At 38.3% G+C, this 20,578-nt stretch overlaps 2 protein-coding genes across 2 annotated transcripts; both read right to left on the bottom strand.

Annotated features, from left to right (window-relative positions):
* Positions 1-269: 269 nt before the first annotated feature.
* On the bottom strand, positions 270-18,638 carry firrm (fignl1 interacting regulator of recombination and mitosis; the record flags this gene model as incomplete). The annotated part of the gene is made up of 25 exons (XM_083940151.1): positions 18,569-18,638; positions 13,119-13,259; positions 11,626-11,642; positions 11,441-11,529; positions 10,948-11,052; positions 10,639-10,779; positions 9,819-9,981; positions 9,614-9,698; positions 9,384-9,522; positions 8,967-9,056; positions 8,757-8,821; positions 8,511-8,659; positions 7,974-8,103; positions 7,285-7,471; positions 5,398-5,480; positions 5,121-5,172; positions 4,494-4,583; positions 3,330-3,515; positions 2,240-2,359; positions 2,063-2,158; positions 1,858-1,968; positions 1,272-1,376; positions 1,108-1,188; positions 880-1,032; positions 270-479 (listed from the first exon to the last, which is right to left on the bottom strand). The coding sequence occupies exons 2-25, from the start codon at positions 13,226-13,228 to the stop codon at positions 270-272; spliced, it is 2,757 nt and encodes a 918-aa protein (XP_083796277.1). The 5' UTR covers positions 13,229-13,259; positions 18,569-18,638.
* A 146-nt stretch (positions 18,639-18,784) lies between these two features.
* LOC310966439 (14 kDa phosphohistidine phosphatase) lies at positions 18,785-19,751 on the bottom strand. Its single transcript, XM_083940162.1, has 3 exons — positions 19,517-19,751; positions 19,095-19,219; positions 18,785-18,983 (listed from the first exon to the last, which is right to left on the bottom strand). Exons 1-3 carry the CDS (start codon positions 19,734-19,736, stop codon positions 18,891-18,893), a joined length of 438 nt encoding a protein of 145 aa, XP_083796288.1. The 5' UTR covers positions 19,737-19,751; the 3' UTR covers positions 18,785-18,890.
* Between the last annotated feature and the right edge of the window lie 827 nt (positions 19,752-20,578).

Below are 20,578 nucleotides of genomic sequence, written 5' to 3'. Positions count from 1 at the left end.
ATCAAGTACTTAACATGGACCTGCAGAAAAGACCAGTATACTCAATACAGGAATATCTTGTGGCACAACTCAGACTCCTGTTTGATGTATTGCTAAATAAAAGCAAATGAACAGTCATTTTTATTCAAACACATTTAATAAACAATAAAAATCAAGACTGACCACAGATGGGTTTAAAACGTGAAGAGAGCAGCATCAACGGCTATACAGACTTCCTCAGGCTCACCGTGTTATTAAATAGTTCTATACATGAAGTACATAAAACCGGGCTAGGTTGTGTGTCTGGCTGTACAGATTTGAGTTATAAGGGTATGAAGCCCCTGTAGTCTGGATTCAAGCCACTGTGGAGGTGGTGCAGTAGTGTTGCCCTCGCCTTCGGTGAGAGCCTGAAGGGCTTTCAAAGCACCCTCAGCTGTCTGGATGTAGCGGGTGTATTCCTCCTCTGCACTGGTCTCCTGTCGGGCCCTCTTTGGGCATGGCTGAGAGGGAGGAATAAATACAAGAAAATGAAACATCTTTACAGGAATTTAACTTTTATAGGATTTTGATGAATATATTTTACTGTGCTCGTTTTATTGCTAAGGGAAAGTTTGGACTGAACTGCTAAATTCAACTATTACGATCGCAAACACTCAAATCTTAAATTGATAAAAGAAAAATGTATATATATATATTTTCCAATTAACAGTAAACTATTACATAAAACCAAATAATATAATCCTCAATAATAGCCTGGTTCATATTCTGCAACTACTGTACCTCCTAGTGTACATCGTGCCCATGTACACTAACTAGGAGGTAGTGTCATACTGGCCAGTTTCCAGTGTGTTGTCATATATATTCCGTAAGCTTGTGAATGAAGTCAATGACACCACACACCTCTGAATCCGCAACAGCTTCAAAAGCCAGTTTGTTTGTTTGTTGTTCATTTTCTTTGTTGTTCTCCAGCCTCTCATTGTGTTGCTCAATAACCGCCATCTCCAGCTTGGACCTCTGTATCCGTGACTCCACATCTTCCTGTGCATTAACGGTCTACAACAAAACAGTTGTTTGCATCCATCTATTTTATCTAAAGTCGATCTTCACAATATGTCGGCATCCCCTTACCTTGCTAAGATAGTTCACCACCTTCGTCTTGGTATCTTCCACACACAAACTCTGGGAAATGACCTCTTCATGGTTTGTAATCTTAAATATCAAAAGGACACATTACATTAATGACAAGGCATGAACTGTAATATAAGATTACACCTGTTGAGCTCCTGTCTTACCTCTGCAAACTGAGAAAAGGCCTCCAGGGCGTGCTGATGTAGCACCCAGTTTCTGTCAGCCAACAGGACTCCAAACAGGCTACTCAGCCGTGCCAAAATATGATTCTGAGGGACAAAAAAGAGGGACTTCAGAATTGAGCATATATCTTATCTACAGTTTCATCTTCTGCTTGTTCTTGATGGTTTGCTTCTCCATATAATAAGTTATTCCTTTATGAAAAGTCAAAAGCAATGACAAGTGCACATATTAAAATGCAAAAAAAAAACAAATGATGGTTCTAACAGCAAAAGTACAAACCTCCTGATAATATGAGAGAGGATATCAACCAAATAGGTAAACAACTACTGATATACAGTATATTGTTATTTAGCCTAACAGCAGATGATCAACATTTTTATTAACCTTTTAACCTCAATTGTTTATCTTACGCATGGACTTACTCATGGGTCTTGCAGTGTCAAAGATGTTACAGCAAGTGACTTCCAATGAGAACAACAGCAGAATAAATGTCCATGAGCAACCATTACTAAGGAGGGCAAGGTACTAACATATAAGATCCTGATTGTGGTAGTTTGGTCTCATTACCTGGCTATCAGGAGGGATAAAAATCTTCCCCAGGGAGGAGAGGAACTCCAGAGCAGTCAGCAGCTGATCTGCACACTTCTGAGACACCAAGGTATCCACACACAACAGAGCCTGGGACACACGAACACACACGCACACACCAATCAAAACAAGTGTTTCTCCATTCTTCATCTGTTTATGTGAACTGTGAAAACTGACAGAATACCTGACAAATGACTTGAGGTCCGATGTTTTTCACTAAAATGGCTGAAATAGACAGGAGCAGCTGCAGAGTACACTGGAGCACAGGGTGGGTCTGCAGCTGGAGTGTGACATGTTACAGGGATTTAGAGAGTGTGGGTGGGTTTGTGTGTGTGTGTGTGTGTGTCTGTGTGTGTCTCACCAGGTCCGGACTCATTCGTGACCAGAGTTGTGTGATTATTCTTACTGCAGACAACACACTCTGTTCCTCAGGAGATGATTGGGCCCGAACCACCGCTAGGAGAGCTAACAGCACCGTGTTCTGGCAGCAGGGAGGGACTTTGTTAAATACAACATTTGTGTATATTTTCAATGTCAAATATCCCCATCCTGCTTCCTTGCATTGTTTTCTTGGCTGAATTTAATCATTCTGGCAAGAATTTGACTGATTAAAGCTGGGCAGTATGACAGAAAATACACAGCAACACCCTGAAGCAGAAGAAGGACGAGACAAAAAACCAACAAGACTTACAAATGATCAAATTACCTTTCCACCTGCACATAGCCTTTGATGGTCTAAAACCATCTCTGACACTGAAGGTGAAATTCTCACTACATCTGAGTCAAACCTGTTTTGATAATTATGTTTCTCATCCTGCATAAACTATCAGATTAACTGTATTTCGTCAAACCCTATCCATTCTTGCAGAGTAACAAATATGAAGAATATTTAAAAAACGCAGAGTGTTTTATTATGCTGTCAAAACTTCAAATTTTATATTACATCCCTGTTAAGGACAAGAAAGGGTTCTCACTTGCATCCCTTTTGGCTCTCACTTCAATAAGCACTGAGATTTCACAGAACAACAAAGGAGAGAGCTCACTAATACTCGAATCAGTGCCTTTTGTTTTCAACAATGGGAACAAGCTTATCTTCCTCTTGATATCACTTGTTGTGGTCATTTGTCATCTATCCACTCTCTTTTAAGTGCACAAGGACAGAACTTGTGCGGCAGCCTTGCCCTTGATGTTTGTACTGACACTTTCTCTCCATGTATTCAACAACACAATCACTACACTGTCCTTGTTACCTTCAGGGGCAAATTGAAATGGAATTGTTTGCTTGTGTCTTTGGATAATTATGGCGTCTTCACTTGAGCACATAGCGGACATTAACCCACAACTACTCATTCATGCTAGGTGGAGGCAAAAGCAAACAAACAGCCCACTACAGTGACCTTAACAAAAAGCACTGACTACCAAACCCAACCCATATCTGAGGTTGTCCTCACCACTTTGTCCACTTGTCCTAGTTTGTACCCTCCATTCTGCCAGTCAGTCAGAGCTTTTTGAGTAAGGTCAAAGATGTCACTCTCTACACGGTGACGGGCGTCCTGTGAAAGAGCCCTGAGGAGGACATGTCGCCACACTGGAAGGTTTTCCACCTCAGAGGGTGGGAATCGCATAACCAGCTCCATCTGGAAAAACAAAACACTTCAAATTATTGAAAAATCACCCGATATCAAGGTAATGATCTTTTATAATTCAGTGCATTTGTTGTTGATGTAGTTGTTGCCTGAGAAAACGAGTAGAGGAACTTACATGCAGCTGATTCTATGCATAAACATTTAAATCATGCAGTATAGCCTTTGCAGTCACCACATCCTAACCAAACTGAAGACGTTTGGGAGATTTTGGACACCATTGACTTTGTTGAGTTTTTGTGTGACTTATGTTTCTGAACATCTATTTATCTATATGAATATAAAACATACTATACTTTTGTGATAAATACTCTTTTGTGTGACACATTTGGGTCCAAATGCTTCTAAATGTTTAAGGCCATAACAAGAGAATGAAACCTTTTAAACCCCGCTATTTCTGGAAGGTTTAGAAACACACCAATGTTTTCAGAAGTCAACTCTGAGTCTCTCTTTCAGTTAAAGGACAACCAACTTTTGTGGTAACAAGCAGTATAGAGAATGATAATAAATCCATCTTGTATACAAGTTATGCGTTGCTTTGACACGAGAGGTGATCATTTGTTTAAAAAAAAAAAAACAATATCGCCCCCTAAAGAAAACTAAACTTTTCTCGATGGAAAATATGTTTTTTGCTCTTCTCCAAACTGATGAGAGTTTGATAGAATGATAGTTCATCCAATCCCCTACCAGGTATGTTTTGAAAGCACCTGTCCTTTGCTAATCAGTTTCTAATGGCGCCTTCTCAGATGGTCCTGTGAAACAAACCGGGACGAGTCAGGTATACCAGATGCAAGTCAAATACTTGCAATACAAAGTTCACTCAGTTTTTATTGTTTAAATCAGTCTTCCAGTCTTATTTAGTCTTTCAGTGTTCACAAATATTTACTGAACTGTTAAATGTGAAGGTAGTGTCTGTACTCCTCTTGAGTGAATTTCAATACAAAACTATTAAAAGTTCCCAGTGTTTCTAACCTGATGATCTGGCGTCATGAGGAAAACCATGCGTTTGAGCAGCAGGCCCAGGTGGACTGACTGGTAACACTCAGTGGTGCAAGCTTTCACCTAGGGGAGAAGAGGGAGAAGCAGGAAGGAGGTGAGGTGAGGAACAGTGTGAGTGTCAGTGTGAAGGCTCAGGAGGAATAAAATCACCAGGGCAACAGGGTAGAAGAAAGGTGAAGAACTGAAGGAGGGGGGTGTTTTTAGGGACGTGAGTGGGATCCAGCTTAATCTGTGACGAAATGACATAACAGGTTATGAAAAGGTGTCCCTGAGGTCCAACAACACCAATTGTCACCTCTGTCGGGGTGCCACAGAAAACAGGGAGGACTAATCCACAACCCTACAGTGAGAGATTAAGGGGATTTAGAGTTATTTTAGAAAGTACTCAGGAAGAGGTCACTGAAATCATCCATGACCTTGTGGTGTCAAGATGGAGAGACCCAATAATATTAAAGTCTAGAAAATGAAGGTCTACAACTACTGAGCACCTTTATAATTCATGCCTGAAAATGGGAGATAAAGTGTGATTTTCTGTGACATTTTTCTTTCAAATCAAATTAAAACTCTCAACTGTATTGTGTATTTTTCCGGTTTACCTACCAGCTGAGCAATAAGGAGGACATGATGTAGACAAAGTTCTGCTGTCCCATACCTGTAAGGAGAGAAGACGAAATCAGCAGTGGATTCAACATAATACAGAAGCAAATGTGCAAAAAAATGACTTGCAAACACTAGCTGTAATAAATCTAAAGGTGCCCTAAAATGCAGTTTGTTACTGTTTCAAGATATCGAGTGCATCGAAGAGTATGCCCTGATTAAAACACACAGCTGCAGTGTATACTTAAAAAAAAAAAATTATATGTGAACACACTCTCACCGTGCTGTAAAGCACCACACATCTGTTGCCAGTAGAGCTGTCTGAGTATCAGCTTGCAGTACAGTATCGACCAAACAACGCTCCTGGAAAAAAGATCAGGGAGGGAAAGTCAGAGGGTCAGGAGAGGAGGAGGGAGTCAACCAAAGAAAATGCAGAAAAAACAAGGTATGACAAAATTGAACAGAAACAAAGAAAACGAAAGTGAAAAGTGAAAGAATAACTTGCATTGAATAAGGGGAAATCCTGCACCAGAACATATCTAACGGCCGGAATGTGATAAGATAGTCAAAATAAACAATTTATTTCAAACTAGAGTCCAACTAATACTTCATTTTTGGTGCCTAGTTCAATGATGGACAGAAAAGAAAATACAAATCCACAATACAAAATTACCTAAAGATTCTCTAAAGGCCAATATTATTTTTTGACATAATCACATAACATAAGCATTCTAAATAAAAAATCCCTCAAACTGTGTAATTTTATGCTGGGACAATATATTGTTTTTTTAAGCATTTGAATTGCATCAAATAATGATAAAAGGCAGCCTGGAAACATCAGTTATCATTAGTAAATTAAATAAAATCAAAGTCATGGCAATCACCCATTTACAGTTGGGTTTGAGGTCAGGTCGTGTCCAAGAGGGAGACACAGACTTAAGATAAATGACTTGGCAAGTTTCATTGTAACCCTGCTGTGAGGTCGGCCCCCATTGTTGCCAAGCACAACACCTGCAACTGGAACAAATCCTGTGTAAAGCAAACATTCTTGATTATTTGGAAGATGGCTGACCAATCCGCTTCCTCTGGCTGATAAAATTTCCGCAGATTCTGCCAATATAACGTGCCACGACTTAAAGGGATAGTTCGTCCATTTTGAAGGAGGGTTGTACAAGGTACTTAATGATGGTCAGTCAATAACCAACAGTAAATTTAAATAATAGCACACCGCCAGTTTGTTGAAGCAAGCAGGAGTCCCAACACGAAAGCCAAGCAATGTACTGCTGTGGTCTGGGGGCATCACTAAACGTATTTCAGTCAGTCTAAGTGTAAGCTCTATATAGAATATTTTTGCCACTTTAACTTGCTGTCAGACAGTGCGTTCCTCCAGTGTCCACCAAAGTTTTCCCTCTCTCTCTTTCAGCTATTCAGTGTTCCCTCTGCAAAAGTTTTTCTTCTGTGTTCTGCTGCTCATTAACAGTGAAAAGCATTTCATTATAGCTGTCATAATCATTCATTTTTATTGTCTAGTATTTGTTTATTCAATAAACCGAAAGAGGTCCGACTCGAACAGCTGTTCTGTGGCGTAAGACAGCGCTCAGCAGTTGCAAGCGCAGGAATACTGGAATAAAAAATAGTGCCAAAGGAAAGGGATATCTAACGACAAGGTGAAGCTGTGAAAATATTCCAAATATAGTGTACACGCGATATTGATTTTTTTAAGTTGACTTAAGTATGTTTTGCTGCAGCGGCTGCCCCCATCCACAGCAGCTTCTGTCGGTACTTCTATCTGCTTCTCTAAACAGACAGCGTGCTAACCATCATCTACTGTGAGTAACACAGTGACTATGGATGTGTACCTCATACAACCCCACTTCAAAACAGCTGAACTATCCTTTTGAGAGTTTCTGGGTTTTTACTACTTCTACTACTACTACTACTACTACTACTACTACTGTTTGAGGATAAAACACAATGGACATTGAACATTTTGTTTCACTTTCTCAATCACTCCCTAACTCCCATTCCGTTTTTTCAAATAAATTCCTTCCTTACAACGTCAAAAAAGGATTTTTGTGTCCAATGGGGGGAAGTGGATATACACAATGGAACAAAGTTCAAACATCATTAGCAAAACAGTGTATGTGGTTAGGTGTGTAGACCTCACCAGCACCCGGAAGTACACCGGGGGAAGTGCAGCCCCACTGGCACAGAGATGCACACAGATGTGGTTGTGCAGAGTGACTTGGACCTGGGCCTGACCCTTCATCATCACCCCTGGCAAAAGCACCGGTACCTGACGCTCAGAATGGCATCGCCTGAAACTAGTGAACAGGGCCTGATGAAGGGGAAGCCTGGAGACAGAGGGAGGGTGGGGACATATTTACACATTAAATGGAATACATACTGTAACTGAATAAATTAATCATTTTCAGGACTGCTGAATGATACATCATTTTTCAAATACTCTGATTCTTATTTAATGCATTTAGTCCTAAATCACTAGCATCCATGCTTCTCTTGGAAAACAATCAGAATTATTTACAACACTCAAAATTCCAACTGTGCAGGGTGAACTGTTGGTGTATCTATTGGTCCTATCTCACTGTCCTTGTGTAATATAATTCATATAATACTTATTTGGAATACAATCAAAAAAAATCTGAATATAAAACTAAAAATGTGGATTAAAAAAAATCCATCATCAATAATCAATATCATGTGCTCTTTGGTAACCAAGAGGTTATACCTTTTTGCAAACCTGACGAGTTCTAAAGTGAACTGCTGGTCTTCATTAAAGCATCAAATGTTAAAATTCAGTCGTTGATGGCAACAAGACAAACCCTTAATTATTACCTGGGTGTTTCCTCTGAGAACTGGCTGCCAGTGTACCAAAGCTGCAGCACCTCCTCTGGTTGGGAGGTGAGCTGACCCAGGACGCTCACCAGCAAAAGACACTGAGGAAGCTCATGTTCAGTAGTTACAGCTGTAGATGAACAAGGGACGGGACATTCTTGGATTATATGTTGCATGTTTTTGTGGTACACATGTCAGTCTACTGCAAGAAGCATGATGGCAATCTTCTTTTATGTAAGAACATACAGTCAACATTTTTCCAGAGATAATTTCCTAAATTAAAAAGATAAATAAATACATTTGAAAGGTGGTGCAACACCTCTAGAAATAAGCTTTGGTCGAGGGGAGGCCCACAGTCTCACATTTTTTTACAAACCCTGCTTTATGGCATTAGAATAAAGAATGGTTGCAGCTCAACACTGTGTGTAAAAGTGTATAAAACAACGTCTTGACTGCAAAGGGAAAAAGAAAAACATCAATCGTCCCGGCCACAGTATCTGGGGAAAATATCTTGCTGAGGATAAGGTTTAAACTCACACAGGTGCTGCTGAAGGACAACTTCGGCGAAGGGCCTTAAAGGCAACAGCTGGAGCAGGAGGGCATCCATGGGAACCAGAGCGGCTGCATTCAGCTCCTCAGACAGAGCCGAGGGCAGTGTTGGAGCACTTAAGCAGGGAGGGAACTTACTGAAAGACATTAGATATACGTTTACGCACTACTCAATACTCAGTCTACTCAAAGGATAAATTGTATTCTGAATCTACAACTTAAAACCGCACATACCTGATAATCTCGAGGTAGAGTTTGTGAAAGCACTTACAATACTTTGCCAGAAAAAATTTGAATTCCTGTTCAAAAGAAAAGGAATAATGGGATGTAAGTTCAGCTGCTTTATATTCTGAAGTAAAGAATGAAAAATGTAATGGACGTAGAAATCAAACAAGGTTTTTTATATAGTCAAGAGCAAGTCAAGGAGATCCTAATCTTTCGTACCTTCAAGTAATGAACCAAAGTGTTTGCAAAAAATCGACACATCTTTGCAGTTTTCTGGAACAGCTTGTATTCTGGGCTTTGTGTTTCCTCCTTTAAAAGGACAAAGACCATTAATACAAAAAGGTGACAAAGATCAACTGTACTCTGATAAACCCAAGTGTGACTATTTCTGAGAACAAAGCTGTATAACACAGGAAAAACACACACATACATATCCACCATTGTGGTGACAAGTCGGTATCGTGACTGTGCTGTATTTATACCACATTCACATAGATATAGAGCTTATTCTGTTACAAACAAAAATAACTACGAACACTAAATGTATACTCTCAAATCCCTAACACTTTACACACTTATCCAATAGACCTGCATTTTTAAAACGTTTTTTTTCACCACTAATCAGAGCATTCCTACCTGTAGACCAGCATGTTTAATTTGTTCAGCCAGCTCCACACAGTTGTGGACAGAGGCCAACAGGTTGTCACACAGGCTGTTGCTGATGTCACCGTGATGTAGATGTTCCTCCACCAATGACTGGTACTTTAGACTCTGTCTGAACAGAGGAAACCAAATTAACTGTTAAATTCATCCCACTCTTGTCACAAAGTGAATCAAGTGTCAACATCAGTGTTTGCTGTACTTACTTGATAAGGAATTTCCATGTGTTTGCATGCAGTGCTATGTCCAGGTTGGAGATTATGGAGCAGATATCCAGCAGGTTGTGAATGACTGAGAAAGATGAAAAATGACTTGCATTGCAGTTATTCAGGTAAAACAGTGGAAGGGCTTATTAACAAATGGCGTGGAAAACAGACAGATGCATACACAAATACACAAAGAAACACCCACCTGTTACAATGTCAGAGACTTCTTCGTCTGAGGCACTACTGTCCAGGGAGATCCTGTCCAGCAGCTCCAACAGACCCTTCTGAAGGGAGTAGGCCTCCTTAAAAAGTGCCTGCAGCAGGTCAGCCACAAGGGACAGACGGCCACAGTAAACCACCTCACTCTCCTGAGGACAACATGCAGACATTTCCATTTTTTATAGATTTTCACTAAAAAATCATTAAAGAAGAAGTTAGATTTAATTGAATTTGGGACTGTTTTTTACATTCCCTTGCATCACCAAGTGGGCATGTTTCCTACTACAGAGATGCTAAACAGTTAATAAGGTCATCTTGAGCTGTTGACATCTCAATAACGGATTGCAATTACAAGAAGAAAATGAGGAGGAAGCATAAATTAAACCCTCTAGGTATGTCTGTGGTGCAAATGTTTGTTTTTTAATTCAGTGTCACCTGAACATTGAAGTTACTAATCCATTTTTAAACTCACCAAGTTACCCATTTTTAATATTAAGATAAAAAACTGATAAATATGCCAATTGTTTTAAATAAAAACTGAAATGTAGCCTACGTAAGATCAAATCTCACACCACTAACCATGTCATTAATCACAAAATTTAGACCATAAATTTTATTTAATGCATCTCCTGTACATAAGGATAACATAGTTATCCTTTTTTTAATTGATTCTTATTAATAATAGCGTGATTATCTCATTAATAATGACGTTACAAATACAAAACATTCAGCCATCATTTTAGCAATTATTGCAGAACATAATTTAAGATGCATAAAAAGACAGGGCCACCACTGCACAGACTGACCTTGCAGTGCTGAAAGGTTTCCCTCAGGACTTTCAGAATACAAGTTGGTAACGAGCGGATGGCATCTATGTCAGGGACTTCCTCAAATGTGCCAATGTGACGCACGCAAGTGGATAGTGCATCAAGTATCTGCATCATTGCCTGAAAAAGACAGCAGGATTGTATCAAAATATTGGTTAGGGATGAAGTGAGAACAATGTTTTTCAGAAAAAACATATATCATACATAACATAAACTTGTAAGGTACTGATTCATTTTGAAATACACAGCCTTCCAATGTAACAATTAAGTCTGCAATAATAACAGTACCTGGAGAATGTTCCTTAGTAAGGCACACAGGTCGGTGTTTTGACTGGACAGCCCTCCAACTTGGTCCAAAATTTCTTTCATCATGCTGTCAAACATCGTCACCACCTGCAGTCATTTGTGACAGATAAGGACGGAAACAGACACATGAAAACCATTACCGATTACTACAATGCCAGTAATTTACAGAACAACAATAGTTCTATCGACAAATCCTCCGATCACATGAAAACAAATCTTTTAAAGATTTAGTCAGACTAAAAACCTACAATCTATATTAAAAGTTAATCAGGGTGTTTAAAGGAATCTTATTCACACAGCACAACAGCACCAACTGACATTGAAGATGTAACTAAAGATTGTTATATTAGCTGTCTAAATAACTGTTATGCTGTTTTAAGACGGTAATGGCCAGGTTTAGATAATGTAATTTAATATAGCTTTTCCCATGACATGCCTTTTTCCTAAAGAACTATGCATTCATCATGTTGTTTACCTTTGGTAAGATCTTGGAGAAGCACTCATCTTCCAGCTCAGACAAACCAATATGAGGGAGGAACATGTCTGTAATGATCTTTAGTATACCTGTGGGGGTGTTGTGTGCATAAATAAATCACAAATGGTGCTCAAGGGACATAGTAAGCAGTTTGTATTTACAAATTTTGCAATGAAGAAACTTACGTATATGATCATCCCAACTTTCAGAGTTATCATGCAAAGAGTGCAAACAGTTAAGGAAAACCACAACATTAGTGCAAATGAATTGCCTTTGTATAAACCTGCCAAATATACCATGACAACATAGGGCTGGGCGACAATTTGATATGACGATCTATCGTCTTTCAATGGAATTGTATCATTGTGAAATCATACCTTGCGGTTTTGTGATACACAATTACGTGATCAAAATTGATAATAAGCATATACTTACTCAGTAATACTATAATATTGTATTATATTCACGCAGGGGTATACAGAAATAGGCTTTACCATGTGGCTATTTCAGGTAGACTACTTACTTATTTAATTACCAGAAAACATGAGTATTTAACATGCATGATATATATAAAATATATCTTATTGAAGTATTAAATATTGGGATAGAATATTTTGACCATATTGTCCAGCACTAGGACTTAAACTGTGAAAAAAGATGATTGATACACATAAGCAAAACAAAATCGGCTTCACCCAGAAAATATTAAATATATGAACATTATCCCCTTGAGACGGTATGGAGATTGTGATGTTAAATATAATGCATAAGGACAGGCATACTTTCTCCACCTCATTAAAAAAATTTAATCTTTAGATATGTACTGTAGACTACTTTTTTTAACTAATTTACAAGACCTGGATTAGTGGATTCTCCATGTACCAACCACTTGTATTGTGTTTGTTAAAACCAAAATTACACACACATTCAAATCAAACATAACTATGGTACTGAATTTTAGAGAGATACTTGGTCACTCAGCTAAGAACAGGAATCCTTCCTCTGGCACTTGAAGTCTGCAGATATAAAAGCATTGAGAATTAATCTCATTTTCTATAATGAGCTGAGAATACCCTTTTTCAATTAAATGCTTGTTCGAAAGCCTGTTTTGTTGCAAAAGCCTGGAAGAAACGTCCGGATGGTTCATTTTATTAGTAATAGTATTGTAGTAATAGTTATCAAAGAGCTTCTACTTTTGGATCTGGTCTTTTTGGTGTTAATAATGGTGTCTTGTAAGCCCTTGTGGGCTGGGCATAGAGATTATTCTCATACAGATTTTTCACATCACCAGGTCAAGATTTAAATTCGTCCATTAAGGTAAGTATCGATAACTCAACAGTTTCACGTGTTTCAAAATGATACAATATCCACATTATATAGCATTGAAAGTACTAATTACAGGATCTATTATCAGTTTCTGATTTTCAACCCAAGGCTGCACTGCTGAAACAACAGGAAGAAGAAAATCAACTGTGTTGGTTTGCGATCAGAGGCGTTTTCTGTACCAGCACTGTGTGCAGGTCAATAAAAAAAGAGAAAAACATATTTAGAGTGCCAATTACGTTTGTCTTTTTGCCATGGCATCAAAAGAGTCATACATATTATGTATAACACAATAATAATAAATGAAATCAATGATGTATTAATCATGATATCATATCACATGAATGAAGGCTACGTTTGAGAGGATATAGTGAGCTTTGGCAGGACAGACTTGAGCTTCTGGCGGCAGGTTTCCTGACTCCACTGCACCACCTCGTCCAGGAGAGAAGTGTTTGTCTGGGACATGATGACAGCAGTCACCGGGAGTTCACGACACCTGAACCAACGAGACAAAGTTAGGAACAATGTCACCGACTGAGTCATTCAAAGTGACTCAATTTAGTACGATACCGTTATCAGTATTTTTGTCTAAAAAGAAAGTAGCATCCTGTTGAGACTAGACAGAACCAGGACTAACGTTACGTGTTTGCCACGGTGTGTTTTGTTAACGTTAGCATGGTTGTTAATGTTCATTTGGATAAAACGTAAAGCTTCTTACCATAAATTATAGACTGTACCTTCTGCTCAGGAGCGTATTAGTCACAACTACGCGTTTGTTTCTCTTAATGTCGCCATTGTGTTGTTGTTAAGCACTTAAATGTAGAAAACAACAAAGAAAAAAAGGAGCAGATAGTTGATTGTGGACACTAACACCGCGCGCCGATGTTTGAATCGGATGTGACGTAGGGGGCAAAGACGCTCATCTGCCCTTGCTCTGATTGGTTGAAATGTAAAATTCCAAAGTTTTAAACCAATAAGAGAAGAGCGGTGACTGTAAAGCGCTGATAATAACAACCGTCACTATAAATCTACTGGGGACAATAAAACCTGAAATATAAATAAAGATTTAAATGCGTGCTAAAACTACACATCTTTACTGAATAATATAAATACATAGCCATTCATATTTTCTAGACATTTTTCATTTACTTGTGAGAAGGGATTTTTTTGTTGTCCCATATGAATAGGTCCATTTTATTCTTTATTCTTTATTCTTTATTCTTTATCCTTTATTCTTTATTCTTTATTCTTTATTCTTTATTCTTTATTCTTTATTCTTTATTCTTTATTCTTTATTCTTCGTCTTCCTGGGGTCCACACAGGAAGCAACAACAATCAAAACAAACAGTAATAAATCACACTATATCAATAAAACAAAAACAAGGTATCTATATTCACAAAAGAAAAACAAACAGTAAAAACAAAACCGAAAGAAGATCTGCTTTCCATGTGTCTAATGCTGACAGGGAACTTATTCCATGCAGAAGACGCCCTATAAAGAACAGTTCTCATCATTAAATTTGTTCGTGGACTTGGGAACACCAGATGACCAGTACTTATTTGAAGTGTTATACGTCCATGACAAAAACCTGTGTGGTGTAAACAAGCCTTACACAAAGGAAATGTGGTTAATTGTTACAAATAACATTATGCATAAATAACAGGAGACATAATTGTAATGTATCCTATACCGACAGCCGTGACAATAGTTTATGCATCACACTCACATTAGCACGGAAAGAACAATGAAGAATTAATTTAAATAAACTTTAAATGCTGTAACCCAATTGAGTGTACATCAACAGTATTGATTCATAGAATAACATATGTTCTAATGAAGATCTACTTGACTCATGAACACTGTGTTATACACAGCTTTGATATGTTCTATGGGCTTCATCAATTACAAACATTCCTGTTCTGACCAATTCAAAAATAAAGCTTGGCTTAATTAAGGAACATAGTAAGAGGCATAAACAAAAAGACTTTCATGATGATGAAATAACAAAAAGCAGCAAAAACAGGCTACTATTATAATCTATAACCTTAGCTGTGCTTGTTTCTACTATTCTGCTGTATTAACTGCCATAACATATAAGTCATATTCCCATAACTATAGATATTATTATAGTTACTGGAAGTGTGTCTGTCTCTGTCTTTGTGTCTGTCTTTGTCTCTCTCTGTCCATCTGTCCGTCTTTTCTCTCTTTCTCTCTCCTTTTCTTCCTCCCCAACCGGTGCAGACAGATGGCTGTCCTCCACAGAGCTGGGTCTGTCTGACGTTCCTGTCTGTAATAGGGAAGGTTTTCGTTGCCACCGTACTCTACGGGGGAATTGTTGGGTCTATGTAAATCACAAATAAGTCATAGACTGTGGTCTTTACCTACTCTGTAAAGTGTCCTGAGATAACTTTTGTTATGATTTGGCACTATAAATAAAATTGAACTGAATTGAATTGAATTTTAATCATTTAAGGGAAGGATGATATGTATCCTCTAGGAGTCTGGAATTTCTGTTGGCTCTGACCTTATTGACTCCATAGAATCAGTGTCTGGTAAGCTATTGTTTCCCAGATAAGATCTTGAGCATTTTGCTGCACCTTTGTTTCCCGGCAGCCTGAGGTGTTAGGGGCTGCCGCCGCAGGATGGGACTGACTTCTTGTTTAGGAAACAAGACTCTGCATTGATGTTTATCTTTATTCACATACAGTTTATTCAGATACTGATTTCTGTGTACTTACACTTGGAAAGAGATGTCAAAATATATGGTCTTTTTCCCACAACATGATTCAGTAGTTCATGTTCTCGCATGGCACTCTACTTTTGTCATACATATTAAAAAAAGAACAAATACTTGTATTGGTAAAGTTATATTTGCAGAATAAGTTTGCAAAATGATGGAAAGAAGAAGAAGAAGAAGAAGAAGAAGAAGAAGAAGAAGAAGAAGAAGAAGAAGAAGAAGAAGAAGAAGAAGAAGAAGAAGAAGAAGAAGAAGAAGAAGAAGAAGAAGAAGAAGAAGAAGAAGAAGAAGAAGAAGTACCACTTTCATTTATCCCGCAAGGGAGATTCAATTTTTTCACTCTGTTATCATTCATGTTACAAACACACATGCACGAAATACACACATGCACAAACAGGACGACCTATATACATGCAATTAAAGCATGTCTAAGTGCATCTCTATGGATTGTGTTTCAGCATTTCCATATTTACAATGTTATACATTATATAAATACTTCAAAAGAAAATATACTATAAGGATGGCTTGGGACAAATGAAAGAAGTTGTTATTCTGAGGGCTGTATTCTGTGAAATGGCCTCCAAACAGATTACAGAATTTGACCTTTTGACCATTAAATGACTTAACAGATCTTATGGTTGGTCATAGACAACACATCTGTTTTATGTGAAATCTCATTAGACCAAACATGTATTTTCCAAGAAGAGGGCTGAGGCTAACACAGTAAGACTTCTTCCTCCAGTCCTGACCTCCCTGTTTGTAGATAATGGAAAGGTTATCAGTTAACAGGAAACTGGCTCTGGATTTGGATGGAAACCGGAAGGAAGATGCCTTTCTGCTTCTCGTTTTTGAGGTTGCACGGTAACTGGCATAATGCATTGAGTATCAGTGTCTATGTTAAGTCTGCTGATGAGGGTCGAGGTGAAAAAAGCTCTCTTCAGAGTGTCAACACTAGCTAATTATGTAGTAAGCAGAGTTACTCACCACTCTTCCTCTTAAGAACGTGGTGAGTCACAAGCAAAAAAAAAACGAAAGTAATGGCAAGAATGTGCTCCCTGCTGGAATACAACCGTCAACCTCATGTGGGAAAACCCAGAGGAAAAGGATGTAGACTCTAGATTGTAACATGAATAGTGCAATCTCGTGAGAATAAAGGTGTTTTTTGGGTACTACACCAAATAAAAGATATCAATATAGCAAATCAGTCTCCCCTTTAAAGCCACCTTCGTATCATCATTTGCTGACAACACAGAGTAGAACTTTGGCTAGGAATACCCAGTGTGATTATTATTTTTTATTTTTTGATGACACTAAATTGCCCGTAGCTGTGAATGGTTGTCTGTCTCTGTTCGTCTCTGTGCCCTGCAATAGACTGGCGTCCTGTCCAGGGTGTACCCCGCCTCACGCCCGATGTCAGCTGGGATCGGCTCCAGCCCCCGCGACCCCAACAGGGACAAGTGGTTGAAGATGAATGAATGAATGAATGATTCATGAATCATTTGACGATCCTTTGACTTTGCTTCTGGTGCAAACAGAAAGTCAAGGTTTTCATTTATCCTGTGCAATATCTTATTGAATAATACCTTCCACATGATAAAAGACTTTGATGATCCCATGACTTTCCTCTAGGGTCACTGTGAGGTTATTTTGTGGTTTTCACTGAACAGTCTCAACAGTTGGATGGATTGCTATTAAATTAATTTAAATTAATTCTGAAATCCATGCCCTCTCAGGATGAATCGTAATATTTTCCATATTTCTTAACTTTTTCTCATCATCAGGGCAAAATTTCAATTTGTCCATTGAGGTTGTCGAAAGTATCAATAACTAAATAGTTTCACGTGTTTCAAAATGATACAATATCCACATTTTATAGCATTGAATATACTAATTACAGGACCTATTATCAGTTTGTGATTTTCAACCCAAGGCTGCACTGATTAAACAACAGGAAGAAGTAAATCAGCTGTTGTTGGTTTGTGTTCAGAGGCGTTTTCTGTACCAGTATTGTGTGCAGGTTGTTGATAAAAAAAGAGAAAATATATATACTTTGTGTGCCAATTACTTTTTTTCTTTTGCCATGGTATCAAAGGAGTTATCAAGTACTGTTTTTTATTGTATCAAAGTTTGGTACCCGAACTTTGGCAATCGAACTGGTATTGTGACAACTTTTTTGTCCACACTTTAGTTTATGACCAAATATCTGTGAAACTATTGTCCTCTCATCAGCCTCAGCTGTACTTTCTGTTTAGTGCTAAGACACAAATGCTAAACTGAGATGGTGAACATGGTAATCACTTCACCTGATGTGGCTGTAGACTTTAAAGCTGTATATCATAATATACAGGTATGTATAATATACTGTAGTATACTATAGTATATCATAATATACTGTGTTAGCAGTCAGTATTTAAAATATCAGCCAACGTTACAGTTCAATACAAATAGAAAATGATACAATGTTTGTTGCAGATCAAACTGCAACTTTGGTAAGTCACTGCAAATTAAACCTACATTATTTTCCTGAGATTTCACCATCAACAACAATTTATTGTAATTCCATCTGTGAAGAGTACCTCATTTTCTTTGTGCTTTGCATTGTGGGACTGTACCAACAGCACTTTTGAAAAAAACAACTGTATTAAGTATGCATGCTGTTTGCTTTGAGTATACTTTATTGAATTTGACTGAATTTACTTTGTTAGTAACTGTTTACTAAGTGTGAACTCACAACAAACTAAAAACCTTCTTAGAATCCGTATGTGGTATGGATTAGTGTTTGTGCAGAAATGTGTGTTTATTGTTAAAGTATGACTCGAATCAGCCTTTTTATCCCTCTGTTTTTTTTGTATACCTCAGATTTTTCAATTTTATTTTCTTCTTGGCTTTTGTTTGATATTGTATTCGTGCCAGTAAAGTGCTGTGGACTTGATGTTTAGCATCACAAATACATGAAAGCATGTAACCATGACTTCAAGTGAAAGCCCCTCTTATCTGTGTTGGCCTTTTTAGAAAAGAAACTTTCCCTCAGAGTAACAGGATATGTTAGTTATTCCGACTGGCTCACCCCTTCCTGTATGGACTTCACGCTTGGCACATGGCCTTCAGCTGTAATGAAGTCTATCAGAGACCAAGCACAAGTAAAAATGAATCATTCTATTTATAAGTAGAAGGATTATTCACACTGAATGAAAATGGAAATGAAAACCTACAATATATATATATATAAAAAACCTTTTTAGGAGTCAGTTTTTGTACTTTCACAGAATCAGAAGCAAACCGATGAATGCAGAATGGTGTATTTGAATTAAATGATGGTCATACAGAAGGGTCGCATTGAAACTGATAAATAAAGGCAGACATTTGAAATTAGATGCAGGTTTACACTCTTATTTCTTGTCGTCCGACCAGGTGATCTCATAGTCGCTGAAGACGCTCTTCAACTTCTCTACCGACACAGAATGGTCTGCTTTACCAAACCCCTGAAAGTGAATGAGAAGCAAATGAGCATTTACACTATCCCATTAAAAGATTACTATATATATAATAGTAGGCTATTTGATTCAGCTTTTAATGCATTTCTAACAACTTACAGTTGATTCTCCAAACACCCTTAGCTTTTTCTCTTGGCTCTTGTGCTCTATCTTCCCTCCTCCAAGGCATTTGCACTCCATCCCCAAGGCCTCCATAGCTGGATTGACCTTCTCAAATATATGATCTGTAAATCATTCCATCAATCAAAACACACAAAAGACAATTTTCAAGAAAATATCAACAATTTAAAGCATTTTACTGTCATTCATTTCCAATCTTATCTTCTAAACTTGTTGCTGCAAATATACACCTGGAATAAACATGTTAATAATATTATAAGGTTGGCAAACACTGGATCTTCCTGGTTCTGCACACTGTTGGTCTCCAGGGTGCACCATATAACAAATAGGGTAAAGTCAGCCACTTCTGCAGCAACAGTCTGGACTGACGCACTTGGCGCAAACTACAGTTATCAACTTACTGTGATACTCTGCACTTTTTGTGCCTCGGACTATGTCTTTATGCACATCGCCATCTTTTGCTTTCACTCTGACCAGTATGTACTTAAAGGTTCCCTCCGGATCAATCTCTACAACGGGGATTTTGGCCAGAGCGTCTGCCATTGCGGCTGCAGCGTTAGACACGGGACCGGGGACTCTCAGGACTGTTCTGTGCAGATGTCTACCGAGGACAGATAACATGGTGTCAACATGGTCTTCTCGTTGCCTGTATTTGGATTGGGACGTCCGTTTCCTGTCTTAAAGGGACAGACCATCTGCACCTTGTCGCCATAACGGTACACGGTAACGCACGCTGGCGACCCCATATGGCAACAGGACGGAACTGCAATATCAAAACTGCACAAAAAAAGAATCGTTTTTTAAAACTCGTCATCGTGATTTAAACTTGAGCTATAAACACCTGAAGGAAACGGTAGTAGCTCAGGCCATAGGTTACTGGACTAGGAACCAGAGGGTTGCTGGCTCAAGTCCCTGTGTTGACCATGAATGGAGTGTGGACTGGTGGATGGAGAGGTGCCAGTTCATCTTCTGGTGCTGTTGAGCAAGGCACCGAACCCCCAACTGCTCAGGGCGCCGGTCACCCTAACATCTCACCATTGGTTGCATGTATATAGCTCCTGTTTGTGCATGTGTGTGTATTTCGGACTTTGTGTGTGTGTAAAATGAAAAATAATAGAGTGAAAATTGAATTTCCCCATTCGCGGGACTAATAAAGGAACTTTTCTTCTATTTACCCCACTAACAAATTTGTGTCAAGTTTGCAGATGTGGACAACAAATGTGAATTTTGTAAGATTGAAGAAAAAACTATTATGCATTCATTCAGTAGTCAGTGTAACTTTGGAGTTCTGGAAAAGAGTTGAGAGCTTTTTTTTAACATTCAGTAAAGTCACTTGATTAAATTGGAGGTAAAAGACGCCATTACCAGCTATGAAAACAAGAACAAGACAATACAGTGGATTGAAGAAGAAGAATTCCTTTGTTTCATGAAATTCAATTTTCACTCTATTATTATTATACATA

This window comes from Echiichthys vipera, assembly GCF_963691815.1.
Source record: "Echiichthys vipera genome assembly, chromosome: 3".
NCBI lineage: Eukaryota > Metazoa > Chordata > Actinopteri > Perciformes > Trachinidae > Echiichthys > Echiichthys vipera.
Note: the sequence above shows the minus strand (reverse complement) of the source record. Positions and strands in the feature narration are given on the sequence as shown.